This window comes from Lygodium microphyllum, chromosome 27, assembly GCF_053477565.2.
Source record: "Lygodium microphyllum isolate KBCC chromosome 27, Lygodium_microphyllum_v1.1.10, whole genome shotgun sequence".
NCBI classification, from domain to species: Eukaryota; Viridiplantae; Streptophyta; class Polypodiopsida; order Schizaeales; family Lygodiaceae; genus Lygodium; species Lygodium microphyllum.
The window spans coordinates 117,335,836-117,349,614 of NC_141161.1; the positions used below are offsets into that span (position 1 = coordinate 117,335,836).

At 42.2% G+C, this 13,779-nt stretch overlaps 1 protein-coding gene and 1 non-coding gene across 2 annotated transcripts; both read right to left on the reverse strand.

Moving 5' to 3' along the window:
* Positions 1–7,270: 7,270 nt before the first annotated feature.
* On the reverse strand, positions 7,271–7,360 carry LOC148012746 (small nucleolar RNA U36a). The gene has a single exon (XR_015689216.1). It is a non-coding gene; the product is annotated as a small nucleolar RNA U36a (small nucleolar RNA).
* A 534-nt stretch (positions 7,361–7,894) lies between these two features.
* Positions 7,895–9,562, reverse strand: LOC148012747 (putative pentatricopeptide repeat-containing protein At1g68930). Its single transcript, XM_087669215.1, has 2 exons — positions 9,533–9,562; positions 7,895–8,650 (listed from the first exon to the last, which is right to left on the reverse strand). The coding sequence occupies exons 1-2, from the start codon at positions 9,560–9,562 to the stop codon at positions 7,895–7,897; spliced, it is 786 nt and encodes a 261-aa protein (XP_087525341.1).
* Between the last annotated feature and the right edge of the window lie 4,217 nt (positions 9,563–13,779).

Here is a 13,779-nt window from a genome sequence, read left to right on the forward strand (position 1 = left end):
AGTTTGAAGGTTGCCATAGTCTCACTGGATCAAATGCAAGGGTTGTAAACCAGCTTGCATTTGATAGGCTATACCAAGTGTAGAATTGCAAAAAAAAACCCGCTTGAAATCCACTGCCACACACTTAAAAGGGCCTTGGACCATAGTTGTTGTTGTTCCAAACAATTCCTGCTAATCAGCTTCACAGACAATTACACCATTGTCTAGGTGCTCTCAATGTTAATGTGCTCATTATACAAAGGTTATTGCTCTTGAATGCTTTGATATTGATATCGGTGCTGTTGGGCATGTCCATCATTGTCTGAGTGTGTGTCAGCAATTCTAATAGATCAGTATCAATGCTTCCTGTGCACAAACTGTCTTGTGGCTTTATCTGTTCTTGATTTTCCATTCTTATAGCTTCAATCTTATCTGCATCATCTTGCGTGCCATCAGCTGCATAAATATTTCTCATACAGATATAAGTTGTAGCATCCTTTTCATCCAACTGTACTGCATGTTCAAATGCCAATCTTCCAAGCTTCAAATTTCCCCATTTTTGATAGTCACCCAAAATTGTAAGCCACACTGTTAGATCAGCAGAAAATGGCATCTTCCTAATGACTGTTAGTGCTTTGTCGAAGTGCCCTACTCGAGAAAATAGATTAATCATGCAAGTATAATGTTCTAAATCTGGGATAAGACCATAGCCTTTTCTCATGATCTCGAAATACAACTAGGCCTTATCAAGTAGGCATGTCTAACTACAAGCATTAAGTACAGAAGTGAAGGTTACAAGGTCTGGCTTAATACCTTCTCCTGTCATTTTGTCAAACAAGTTGAGAACATATTCAGCCTTTCCAAGTAAAGCATATTCTTCCATAAGTGTGCTCCATGACACCACATTTTGGACTGGATGCTTGTCAAAGATTTCTTGTGCTCGGATGTGCAACAGTATGACATCCACCCCCTCTGATCCTGCACATCCTCCGGATGGGCCAACTATCCATGATCATTGTCGTCAAGATCCACGAACAAATCAATCTCTTCATTGACTATTTCTAGTATATCAGCATAGACATGGCAAACATGATTAACCATAGCGACTGAAAATTCTGCATCATCCTCTTCTGTAAGTAGTGTCTCCTTATCATCATATTTGGCTCTAGACAACATATCCGCCCACTGGATTATCCTTCCCTGCTATGTGTTTAAATTCTGGATTTAATGAGTTGATGTATGCAATCCATCTCAGCATAGTTATATCCGGAGTAGAACAACTCGTAATCATACCTATCAATGGCAAGCAATCTGTCTCTACCACAACTAGGGCTCCAATAAAGTACTCGTCACATTTGAGAGCCGTAACAGTTCCCAGTAATTCCCTCTTGATTTGCGGATACCTCCTCAGTCTCTCGTTTAGGACTTTCACCCCAAACCAAATAGCATACCTATTTCCATCTGTATCATCTTGACCCATAGCCCAACCTATGCCAATTGGACTAGTGTCAACTATCAATACAATAGGCCTTCCACAATTATAATCCGCTTTCCTGAGAGTAGGAGCAATTTGCAACAACTTCTTCAATTTTCACATGGCTCTAGTGTGGCTCTCATCCCAATAAAATTACTATCCCTTTCGAAGCAACTGATATAAACAATCTGCTATGTGTGCAAAATGGGGTATCCAAATCATGTAAAACACATAGGCTCCAATGAATCTCCGTACCTCTGAAGTGGTAGAAAAATACTATGTAATCTTGCCTATAGCATCCACCTTCTCAGGTGAAGGTTTCCTGCCATAATACCCACACATATGTCCAACAATGACAACCCCATTTACTCCAAAAACAGATTTTTGCCCTGATAGTGTCAAGTTCACTTCTTCTAACCTGGCCAAATTCTTTTCACAACCTAAAATGTGATTAGCCACAAAGTATCTGCATCCTTGCTCATTTAGACTCTCATCCTTCTCTTCTTCTGCACACCCCTTAATGGGCACATCATCCAAGAAAGGCATGGTAAGCTCAAGTATGTACTCACGAAGGACCTTATGCATGGCATTCATCATATGCGCAACGGAATTAGTGGCACCTTGAGGCAAGGTACACATCCTGACAAGCCCAATAGGAGTTCTCATAGTGGTTATGTTCCTGCTTTCCAAAGCCAGCTAAAACTGATCATATCCCGAATACAAATCACCTAAAGAATAGATGGCACATCCTGCAAATGCTTCTGCAAACTCATCCACAACTGGACCTATACCAACATTCCTGATAGTAACTCTATTCAGTGGCTGCATGTCCTGTATGAATTGGGGAGTACCATTCTTCTTTGGAACCTTAAACCACCTATTTGAGTATGGTGCAGATAACGGCTCTAGGATTCCCATCCTGATTTTCTCATTCAACAAGTCAATTAACTTTGGCAAGTGTGCCTTAGGCACTGGAATAGGTGGGAGGTTCCATGGAATATGAGGAATAGTAAAGATCACCATAGGGAAAACAATATCTGGATTCACACATCCAATCTCATGCAAGAAAAAAGCAAACCCCCTTCCATGTCGCTCAAGCATATTCTGAAAGCACTGCTTCTCTGAGGGTAGCAAGAAATCACCATTTCCAATTTTCAATTCAGCAAGAGTCTTTGCTGAAAATTTATGGCCTATATGATCTAGATTCCTCAAAATTGGTTGTTTGGCAACCCTCTCTATTTGTTGGTCACTGTCATGTGGAAGCAGTACAGCTACCGGCTTCACCTTCTTATCCACAGTCTTGTATTTCGTGCCAACCCTAGCTTCATTATGATCCTCTACATTACTCAAATCTTGATGTAAATCAGCAATTCTGCACTCTGGTGCTGAATATCCTCAGCCCTCTACTCTATAGACTGCATAGGAACAATCCTAAACTATGGATGTAGAAATATTTCAGCAGTAAACTCTGTTGGTGGCTGAAAATTTTCAGCCATCTGTCTCTCTGTAGGCTGATCATAATCAGCCAGAAACTCTTTTTGCTGAATTTCTTCAGCACTCAACACTTTTTGCTAAGTCACCTGAGCCTCTGACTCTATCTGTGACACAAAATCTGAAATTTCATGAAACATGTCCAGGGAATGCACTGATACATTACTATGACAGCTTTGCATATCAGTTTTCAGCATATTTTCCATCTCTATCATCGTATCTACACAAACCATACTATCATATCAGTTTTCAGTATATTTTCCATCTCTGTCATCATATCTACACAAACCATACTATCATACATCCCATCTATATGCTTATCATCCTCCAAAATACCTGCATTTTTCAAATCTTTCTCCTTCCTGCTTATGTACTGCTTCCTGGTAGCTCTAGGCAACTTAGAAATCTTTTGATAACTCATTGAACTGTTTGCTGAGATTCCAACAAAATTGGAGGAGAAAACACTGCTGCCAGGAGGCGAGAATAGTAATCTCCTCTGCTTTGTACCACCGTTGTCTCGCGGGACAACGGTACCTAATGAAAACCTGAATCCCTCACAGTGGGCAAAGGTGCATCTCGAAGAGTATCCCTGTTTCTAGCATGATTTACACACACAGTCATAAACTGGACTGCTCTCATACCATCTTTACTATGAATCCGTGCATAAGCAGATCCATCATCCATTACTTTTGTTTCCATGCGCATCTCTGTGATGAACGGCTGTCCAAGAATTATGGGATAAGAGCATGAATCCTGCAAAAAGAAATGGAAATCCTCCTCTACATCTCCAATAGAAATCCTGACACTAGGATAGGCAGCATACAAATCACCTACAGTGTTGTGGGCGGCTCTCATATGCCACCCATACTCAGCATCCATAGGCCATCTATTACTTTCATAAACTTCACAAACTATGAGATTAATCTCTCAACCATGATCCAGCAAAGCAACATAAGGCACATGTTTCTCTCCAATTTTAACCATTGTTTCTGTAGTTGCCCTAGCCCAATGACTTCGCAAAAAATGACTACACGGTACCAAGATAGGCTTATCAGTTTCAGCATAATGCATAGGCTAAACCCTCTTCTCTATCTACAGAAAAAACAATAGCATTCTCAACCATAACCTCATCCTCATCCTCATCCAACTCCCCAAACAAAACTCCCTGTGTATCAGGAGTAGTAGGCAATGCATGTCTTTTTCTCTTCAGGACTTCTTGGAACTGATCTTGAAACTCTCTTTTCGAGATGCCCAAAACCTTAGAAATAGTAAAAGTCACCTCACTGCCTAGTATCTTATCATTAAAGATTTTCTTCATGTTCGTAGATGTCTCAATATCGGACATCAATCTAAACCCTAGCTGCTTTCTCTCTCTAGGCTCTTTCCTCTTTCATTTCTTCTGAGCATATTTCATTTGTCGTTCTGGCCATGGTCTCAAAGACGGCCCTGCAGTTGGTGGAGTAACAAACTGACCCCCTCTAGTATTTTTAGCTGCATTTGGATTCTCTTCATCCCTCTTACTCTTCTTCTCAACAAGTACATCTGCTCCCTAAGACTTAGCCAACTAGGCATAAATAGTGTATCTGTCAATAGGCAAATCCCAACTTGTCTCAGATCTGATGCTAGAACCTGCACTAGTCAAAACAGTCTGCTGAATTTTTCTCTTGTTTGCCATCTCCATAGCATAGGTCCATAATGCTGACTGACTGTCTGATCCTTTCTCAATCTGGACTCCATATGCAGAGGCATCTCCTCTAGTTTCCACATAAGAAGTACACGCAGCCATATCATCTACTAATTTCTTCATTCTGCCTTTCCCAAAATTGGTAGCAAGCGAAGCTCCTATTTCAGTCAACCAGATCTTGCCATCTTGTCCCCAAAATACCAAATTCTTCCTCCTTACATCTTGAAAAGATTCGCAATCCCTACAATGTTGATGGTCCATACTATCACACCAAATACATCTTCGATCTCTCCTAGGTGCACTAGGAGCACTCCTAGGTGCAGTAGGAGTACTAGAAGAAATAGTAGGCACGATCGAAGCAATCTACTCTTTCAACTTTCCCACCAATTCTGCTTTAATTGACTCCACTGTCAAATCCGTTATGCCTTTGATTATGTCATCAAGAGAGGAAGGAACTGACGGAGCGGATGGTTTTGGAGCAGAAGGAGCCGGCATTGGTCTTGGAACAGGAGGAATAGGAGGATGAGAAATAGTAGGCACTGGCATAGGCCAAGAAACTGGTTGAGGAAGCGAAGAAATGACAGGGGTAGAAGCAGACATAGGAGCAGAAGATGGCGTCGGTGTCATGGATCCATTCTATAGGTGGGTCTTCCATATCCGCCTCTTGGTCAAAGTCAAGACCGCATCTTGGGCATCTTGCCCATCTATTTTAAGACCCATAGGCTTCGTGCGATCGTCATGAAGCTCTCCTAATTCTTCGTGAAGAGCAGGATCTGCAGCTTGCAAGAAAATCTCAACTTTCTCAACATCCAATGCTCTTTGTTCAATGGCATCAAGGTGACTATACCTCTCTTCAAATTCTCATATCAATTCTGAAGCAGCTAGACCTTTGTTTGGCATGTAGACCCACTCTCGGAATGACCGCCGTGTAGCCATCCCAAAGTCCTCAAGAAAATACTCCTCTTTCAAGGCCTTCTTAAAATCTTGCCAATGCGAATTTTGAAGGAAAAGATTAGTCACTTTCACACTCAATGGGGGTGTGACAAGGCGAAGGAAATATTTAATCATAAATCCCGTCGGTACTCCAAAAAATCCCATCTTGATCTCATACGTCTTCAAATAAGCCGATACATTATGGCCATCAAATAGCTTCTTTTCATTCTCAACTGCTTCAATTGCCTTAGTCGCGCTGATTGCATTCTCTTGCTTCGAATATAGTTGCCTTTGCTGAGACAACTATTGCTGATGCAACTGCTGCATATACAATTGTGTTTGCTGATTTTGAAGCTACATATACATAGACATATTCTGCAAAATCTGCTTTAAACCATCCGTAGAAGTACTTGAAGCAGTAGTCAATGATGGAGCTGAAGTAGAGGACAAAGCAATAATTGTAGAAGAGGCTGAAAGTGATGCTGAAGTATCTCCCATCCTGAAATATAAATGCCACGCTTTCACGTCGGGTTCACCAAAGATGTCGAAGGGTTCTCAAAAGCTAAGTTGCGTCTACAGAAGACCTTAACAAATTTCAAGATAGAAGATCAATCTACGGATATCAGATTCAATTTGAAAGCTCAATTTCAGATAATATGAGACATACAGTCAGTTACACGTGATTGGAAGCTTCTCCAATACCGTCTTAGCAAAACTCATGTCAAAAAAATTTTCATGTAGTCTGAATCCCTATGAAGCTTCTCTTGGAACTTTTTTTAAAACCACTGATTTAACATATCCATTGGAACAATAAGCAGCGTGTCTCTCCCAAAGGAACAAAGTAATCTGAAGTAAGATCTAAGAGGTTGGAATAGGATCGAGAAGACATCTTTGTACTCAGTTATAGAAGAGTGATTTAATGGCAAATCAGACCAGATCCATCAATGGTTTCTCAGGGGTTTTGGAAGTAATGAGTGATAAGCATGCAAATAATTGTCAATTTCGCACAATTCCAAAGGTTTGACCCAATTGATTAAGCCTTGGGGAAGCAGAGCTTGGTTGCAAGTAGTGGAGGATTACTGTGGAAAGAGTGTTTAATCAATACCAGAAGCAATGCGCCAATCAGCATCATTGTATCAATCGTTGGCAGAATAACTACTACATACATTGTTTGCTTTCTTGTAGATTATGCGGTACTTCCTCGAAGAATTTTGGGCCCTTCAACGCTTCGTCAAGGATTTAATGAATTCCTGTGGCATCAACAGCTTCAGCCTTTGGCAACTAATCATCTAATTGTTTGAGGGTTGGAGAAAGGGGCACTATCTCTCCATCAGGGCTTGCCAACATGCTCCATCAATCTCGAAGCAGAATCCGTTATGGCTGTCCACTAATCCCCACATCATAATCTGTCCTTGCTTTTTTTCTTTCCCTTTGAATCGCTTCCTCCATTCGTGTGCAGCACCAGGGCGTTGCCATGCTGTGGAGAATTTGGCTTAAGTCTCGATGAAGGGCCGTATAGAAATTGACTTAAGATGAACTGCCATATTAAGTCTAGCAATCACCTTGCTGTGTAGAATTTGGCTCACAATCATACAGGTATTTTAGAATCTAGACGTTCAGCATTCCTCGTGCTGATACAAGAACTTTGCAAACAAACGTACATAGATTGGTAAAATACGAGCAGTCAGATGCTGTCAAGAGGACGAGCTTGGCTCAGACAAAGAAATTTAATTGATAAGCATTACTCTACTTCATTAGAGAGATTCAGAAGTGCGGATAAAAACGAGTCCTCTTTGCCACACCATAATCCCCCCAAAAAGCTTCTCCCACAGTAATTCAAAAAGCTTCTCCCCCACCGTAATTCAAAAAGCTTCTCCCCCTTAATATAGCTCCCCCTCATAGCAGGTCAAGCTCCCTGCTTTTCCTTCCACTCCCGATACATTGCGCTCCCTTTTTCCAAAAAAGCGGCCCCTTAATGACTGGTATTTGCCCATTGGATTTGCATGGATCTCTTTTTCTGTCTATCCCTCAGTTTGCCTTCTACTTTTTCCACTTTAATCTTTGTTTGTTCGGCCTGCCACTGATTAGAGTTAACACGCTCCTTTGTTTATTCCACATGCAAAGCTCCAGCAGGTTCTAGAGTAAATAAAACAGTTTGAAGGTTGCCATAGTCTCACTGGATCAAATGCAAGGGCTGTAAACTAGCTGTGCATTTGATAGGCTATACCAAGTGTAGAATTGCAAAAAAAACCTGCTTGAAATCCACTGCCACACACTTAAAAGGGCCTTGGACCATAGTTGTTGTTGTTCCAAACAATTCCTGCTAATCAGCTTCACAGACAATTACACCATTGTCTAGGTGCTCTCAATGTTAATGCTGCCCTCCTCATTATACAAAGGTTATTGCTCTTGAATGCTTTGGTATTGATATCGGTGCTGTTGGGCATGTCCATCATTGTCTGAGTGTGTGTCAGCAATTCTAGTAGATTAGTATCAATGCTTCCTGTGCACAAACTGTCTTGTGGCTTTATCTGTTCTTGCTTTTCCATTCTTATAGCTTCAATCTTATCTGCATCATCTTGCTTGCCATCAGCTGCATAAATATTGCGCATACAGATATAAGTTGTAGCATCATTTTCATCCAACTGTACTGCATGTTCAAATGCCAATCTTCCAAGCTTCAAATTTCCCCATTTTTGACAAGCACCCAAATTTGTAAGCCACACTGTCAGATCAGCAGAAAATAGCATCTTCTCAATGACTGTTAGTGCTTCGTCGAAGTGCCCTGCTCGAGAAAATAGATTAATCATGCAACTATAATGTTCTAAATCTGGTATAATACCATAGCCTTTTCTCATGATCTTGAAATACAACTGGGCCTTATCAAGTAGGCCTGTGTGACTACAAGCATTAAGTACAGTAGTGAAGGTTACAAGGTCTGGCTTAATACCTTCGCCTGTCATTTTTTCAAACAAGTTGAGAACATATTCAGCCTTTCCAAGTAAAACATATTCTTCCATAAGTGTGCTCCATGACACCACATTCGGGACTGGAAGCTTGTCAAAGACTTCTAGTGCTCGGATGTGCAGCTGTACAACAGTGCCACAAAGGAGCATCAAACAAACTCTGCAAAAAAAGAAACAACAACACATTAGTCCACCATACAATAATGCATTCTAATTAAACATGATAACTACGGACAAGAAAGATGAGTGGCTTAGAGGGTCGTTGCGTCTATACAATCGGTCGATCAATGCAGTGAGACCGTGCCTCTCTGCATATCGAGTCTCAAGGCCAGTTGGATCGTGATTTGTAATGGAGTGTTATAGAGAAAACAAAATACTAACTGTTAGGAACATGATTGTCAGTACAAAGGATATTGCAAAAAAATAAACAAGTAAAACAAAAGAAAAACTTACAAAGTCCTGCAAATATGTCATGTGGCCGCCACTCCCAAGATGATGGACCACTCCAACCTCTAGTCGTGCCCTCACCCCCTCGCGCTGTTGACTCCAACGTCTTGGAGAATCTATAGCCTCCACCCTCAGTCAGCGTGAGTCGTCCGCGTCTACCCACTCGAGCTTTGCAGCCCCACTCTTGAGTGCCTTGCGTGCATCCGATCGTCTGTGTGACATATAAACACGCATGCAGTCGATCATCTAGTCCGTAAAAAATCTATCTACTGAGGTTGGAACCGGAAACTCCTCATGTAAGGATGCTACTATGTAGTCCTTGCTCCCCTCTCGTATGTTCTTCTAATGATCTAAGACGTTGTGTCGAAAAACTTGTTGGCACAACTCTCTCATGCGAGCCATCACCCTCCTCACCTCATCATTCATGATGATGGCTCATGACCTATCATCGATTATATAGGAATATCCCCTTGGGGTATGCCTAAGATGGGTCCTCTCCCACTTGCGTCCATACTCCTGGGCATATCCAGGAGACCCCTGTGCATCTGGTGTACTGACCTGGGTAATGTCTGTCAGAGTGGCACCCATAGGGGTGCCACCTATAGACGGCTGACCAAAAGCCGGAGTAACTGGAGTAGACATCCCCACAGGTATGACAAATCCTGGAGGTGATGCAACCGTATCCCTGCAGCATCCCCTTGACCCTGAAGCGCTCCCTCCCTCTGGCCCAAGTTTGGAGCAGTGACCTTGTTTGCTCGAAGCTGAAGCATCCGATCGTGCCAAAGTAGATCTAGCAAAGCGGCCTGACGATGTCCAAGATAGCTCCTAGTTTGCCATGTCTCTCAATCTCACGATTTGGTCTGTGAGACATGCATGTGAAGATATCCTGCAACTCCTCATCGCTCATCCCTCGACTCATCCTGAAAATGTCACCTGCACAGATAAAAAATGATGTTAGCATAATCAATTTAAATCATGCAAAGCACGGTAATATAAATCCTTAAAAAATGATCTCACTTAAAATGCATATCTTATGTACCCTTATAAGCGATTGGTCAACGAATTGAGTAAGTGGATGCTCCAAGTATGAAGTATCCTATGGTCCCATATCAATCTCCTGACACAACTACACATACACTGGAAGGTCGATAGATATGTCACCACAAAAGGATGAGTCCACCTCGTTCTCAAATAATTCTTGGACTCCTCTATTTCCATCATTGTTAGCTGATGTTGGCTCTAAGCTTTCGGTGGTCTCCACCCCTTGCAATATCGACCCCTCTATTTGCATATTGTCTTCATCTATGCTCGAAACATTGCTTTGATCATATACTCTCGCACTTCGGAGAGTTGAAGGTATAATATACCACCATCGTGGTTGTCAGGGGTTTGGATAGAAGATTATCTGTTCATAAACACGTACAAGAGAGTTTAAGCTATTGTGACATATACCATGTCGTAATACAATTAACAAACAAATGAGTCAATGCACCTATTCACAATGGGCCAGCAACACAAAGGTGTCGCGCAAATCCGTCCATTTTTTTTGGAATCTATTTCGAGAAATCCAATTGGACCTCGTTGAACCATTGCTCCAGCTCCTTCAAGTACCACTTTGAACCACTGCACATCCAATAGTGTCATGGAGAAGCTACAGTTATCCACCATAACAATACTTTGCAAGTTCCCAAAATACTCCATCTCATTTATAACCGTATTTGGATCCATTTCTCGTCGCCGGCTCTCCTGCTCGAACCTTGCCATGATACCACAATCCATTGTGAAGCTCATTTTGTCAATACACTCCATGTGAAAATGCCGTTTGCATGACCACCCTCCACTATATATTTTATACTGTACATTGAAATACTCAAATTAGATATTGCATATAAAATAAAGTTACGATAAATCCTAAAGACCTCATCACCTTTGGACTACATCCCCTTGAGAATTCCCACTCCTCCATTGAGACCTCTACCCCTTCGCGAGACGTTGTGGTCAAAGCTCCATGAAACCATCGCATTGACATGAACTGCGACATCTCTTCTATGCCCTCGGGATATCGAATTGGTCGATGACGCGTACTACGTTGAAATTTAGATCACGCTTTCTCTCAATCTTGCCTAGCAATTTAGTACTTGGCAAGCCACATCTCCATAGAGGCATGGTGAAACATACAAAAGTGATTCACCTTCTCCTCCATTGTAGCATCCATTCTTTTTTCTATCCCATTTCCAACCACCACATCTCCAGTCAGTCTATCATCGTCATTTAGTGACTATAGCATTTTGTTGTCTAGATCCACCGTTGGTAGCCATTGTGAAATATGCACTAGCGCCTCAGACACCAACCAACCTTCAGCCATGCTACCTTTTGGCCAAGCTCATTGTCACACAAAGCCTTTCAGGGTTTTCATGAAGCGCTCCAAGAAGAATATCCATCGCGTATGGACAGGTATAACAATCTCCACTTTATCTACAAGATGCACAAGAAGGTGGATTTGTATCGTGAGCATGCTGGTAGGCAGGTACTTCTCAAAGAGATAGAACATCTCCACTACTCACCGCCTCACATATTCAATAGAGGACATCTTAATCTCCTTCAGTGAGATCCATTGCACCAAAGTCGACAACCTATTAATGGCCCCCCGTATTTTTGGAGTGAGACATCCTACGAGCGCGATCGGTAGTACAAATTGCCACAAATGAGAAAGCATTATGAACAATGGCTATACTCCAAATAGCAAAATGTACACTCTCCGAATCTCGGAAAGTCATGCATCGTCTACATGAGAATGGCTCGAATATTAATAGACCGTCGACCATCGCGCTTGCTCATATCTTACACGGTGACCCCCTTCTCCCATAAAATCTTAAGCTCATTGACTAATGGACAAAGATACATGTTCACGACCCACGACCATGACCAGGACTATGACGACTACGACCATGACCACAACTATGACCATGACCATGACCACGACCATGACTACGACTACGACCACGACCACAACCACGACCATGACCACACCACGACTATGACTACAACTACGATGACCACGACCATGACGATGACTACGACTACAATCATGACTATGACCACGACTACGACGACCAGGACCACGACTACAACCACAACCATGACCACGACCACAACCATAACCACGACCACGACCACGACTACGACCACGACCACGACCACGACCACAACCATGACTATGACTACGACTACGACAGCCATGACCACAACCACGACTATGACCACGACCACGACCACGACCACGACCACGACCACGACCATGACTAGGACCATGACCATGACCACTACGACTACCATGACCACGACCATGAATACGACCAGCACGACTACGACTACGACCACGACTACGGCTATGACTACGACTACAACGGCCACGACCACAACCACGACTATGTCCACGACCACGACCACGACCACGACCATGACCAGGACCATGACCATGACCACCATGACTACCACGACCATGACCATGAATACGACCAACACGACCATGACTACGACTATGAATACGACTACGACTATGACTATGACCACGACTATGACCATGACCACTACCACTACCACTACCACTACCACGACTATGACTACAATGACCACGACCACGACCACGAATACAACTACGACCAACCATGACTACGACGACCATGACCACGACCACGACCACGAATACAACTATGACCAACCATGACTACGACGACCATGACCACGACCACGACCACGACCATGACCACAACCATGACCACGACTTCGACCACGACGACCACGATCACGACAACAACCACGACCACGACAACAACCACGACCACAACCATGATGACCATGACTACGACCACGACTATGACCACGACCATGACCACGACCACAACTACGACTACGACTACTACTACTTATATAGAGATGAAGAGAGAGACAATAGTTAGGGAGAGAGTAAAGTTAAAGAAGAAGAGGAGAGAAGTGAGAGAGGTACAAATAGAAAGAGAGATATAGAGAGAAAAGAGATAGGGGGAGATAGATGGATTTAGGGAGAGTATAGGAAGAGAGAAAGAGGGAAGATTGAGGGAGAGAGAAGGGTTGAGAGAAGAGAGCGGAGAAAGAGAGAGATATCCGACTAGAGCATTTGACACCTATAGTCAACATACCATGGAAAACATAAGCACAAATTGACATTGAATTATGGCAAGAAAGTCCACCACAAAACAATAGTTATAATACTCTAGGTACAATTTCAAAGTCCTATTGATTTCAATTGGTCATGGATGCCATACTATGGGTAGGTTGCACTCACTAAGAATAGAATTGGTGTTTCACCTCATATTCTCTCCATCATCAATAGAATTCTCCTTTACCATTTACAACTCACCCACCTTCTCTCCATACTATTGCACACTACAATCTCTATGAGGGTATGAGATTGGGATCTCCACAGATACCAAAGCATGATCTCTAGCTTAATGGTTGCATATATACTACTACTACTCATGGAATAAACCTTAAAAAAGTTATTATGCTCAAATATATGCTTGTTAGAGCAGAAATTTATTGCTAAGACTATTCTAAGGAAGAAAGAGGGTTAGTGATAAAAGAGTGTCCTTGCAAGTGATTTTATATTATATTTTTAAATTAAAATTGATAGTTGAGGATAAGTTTCCTAAGAGACCTTGTGGTGATGCTATTTTAGTTTTTTGTACTTGTCTTTTTAAGAAGAGATTGATTTTTAGGAAATATCCAAAGTTATTTTTGGATTTACGTTATGAAAAATGAATGTT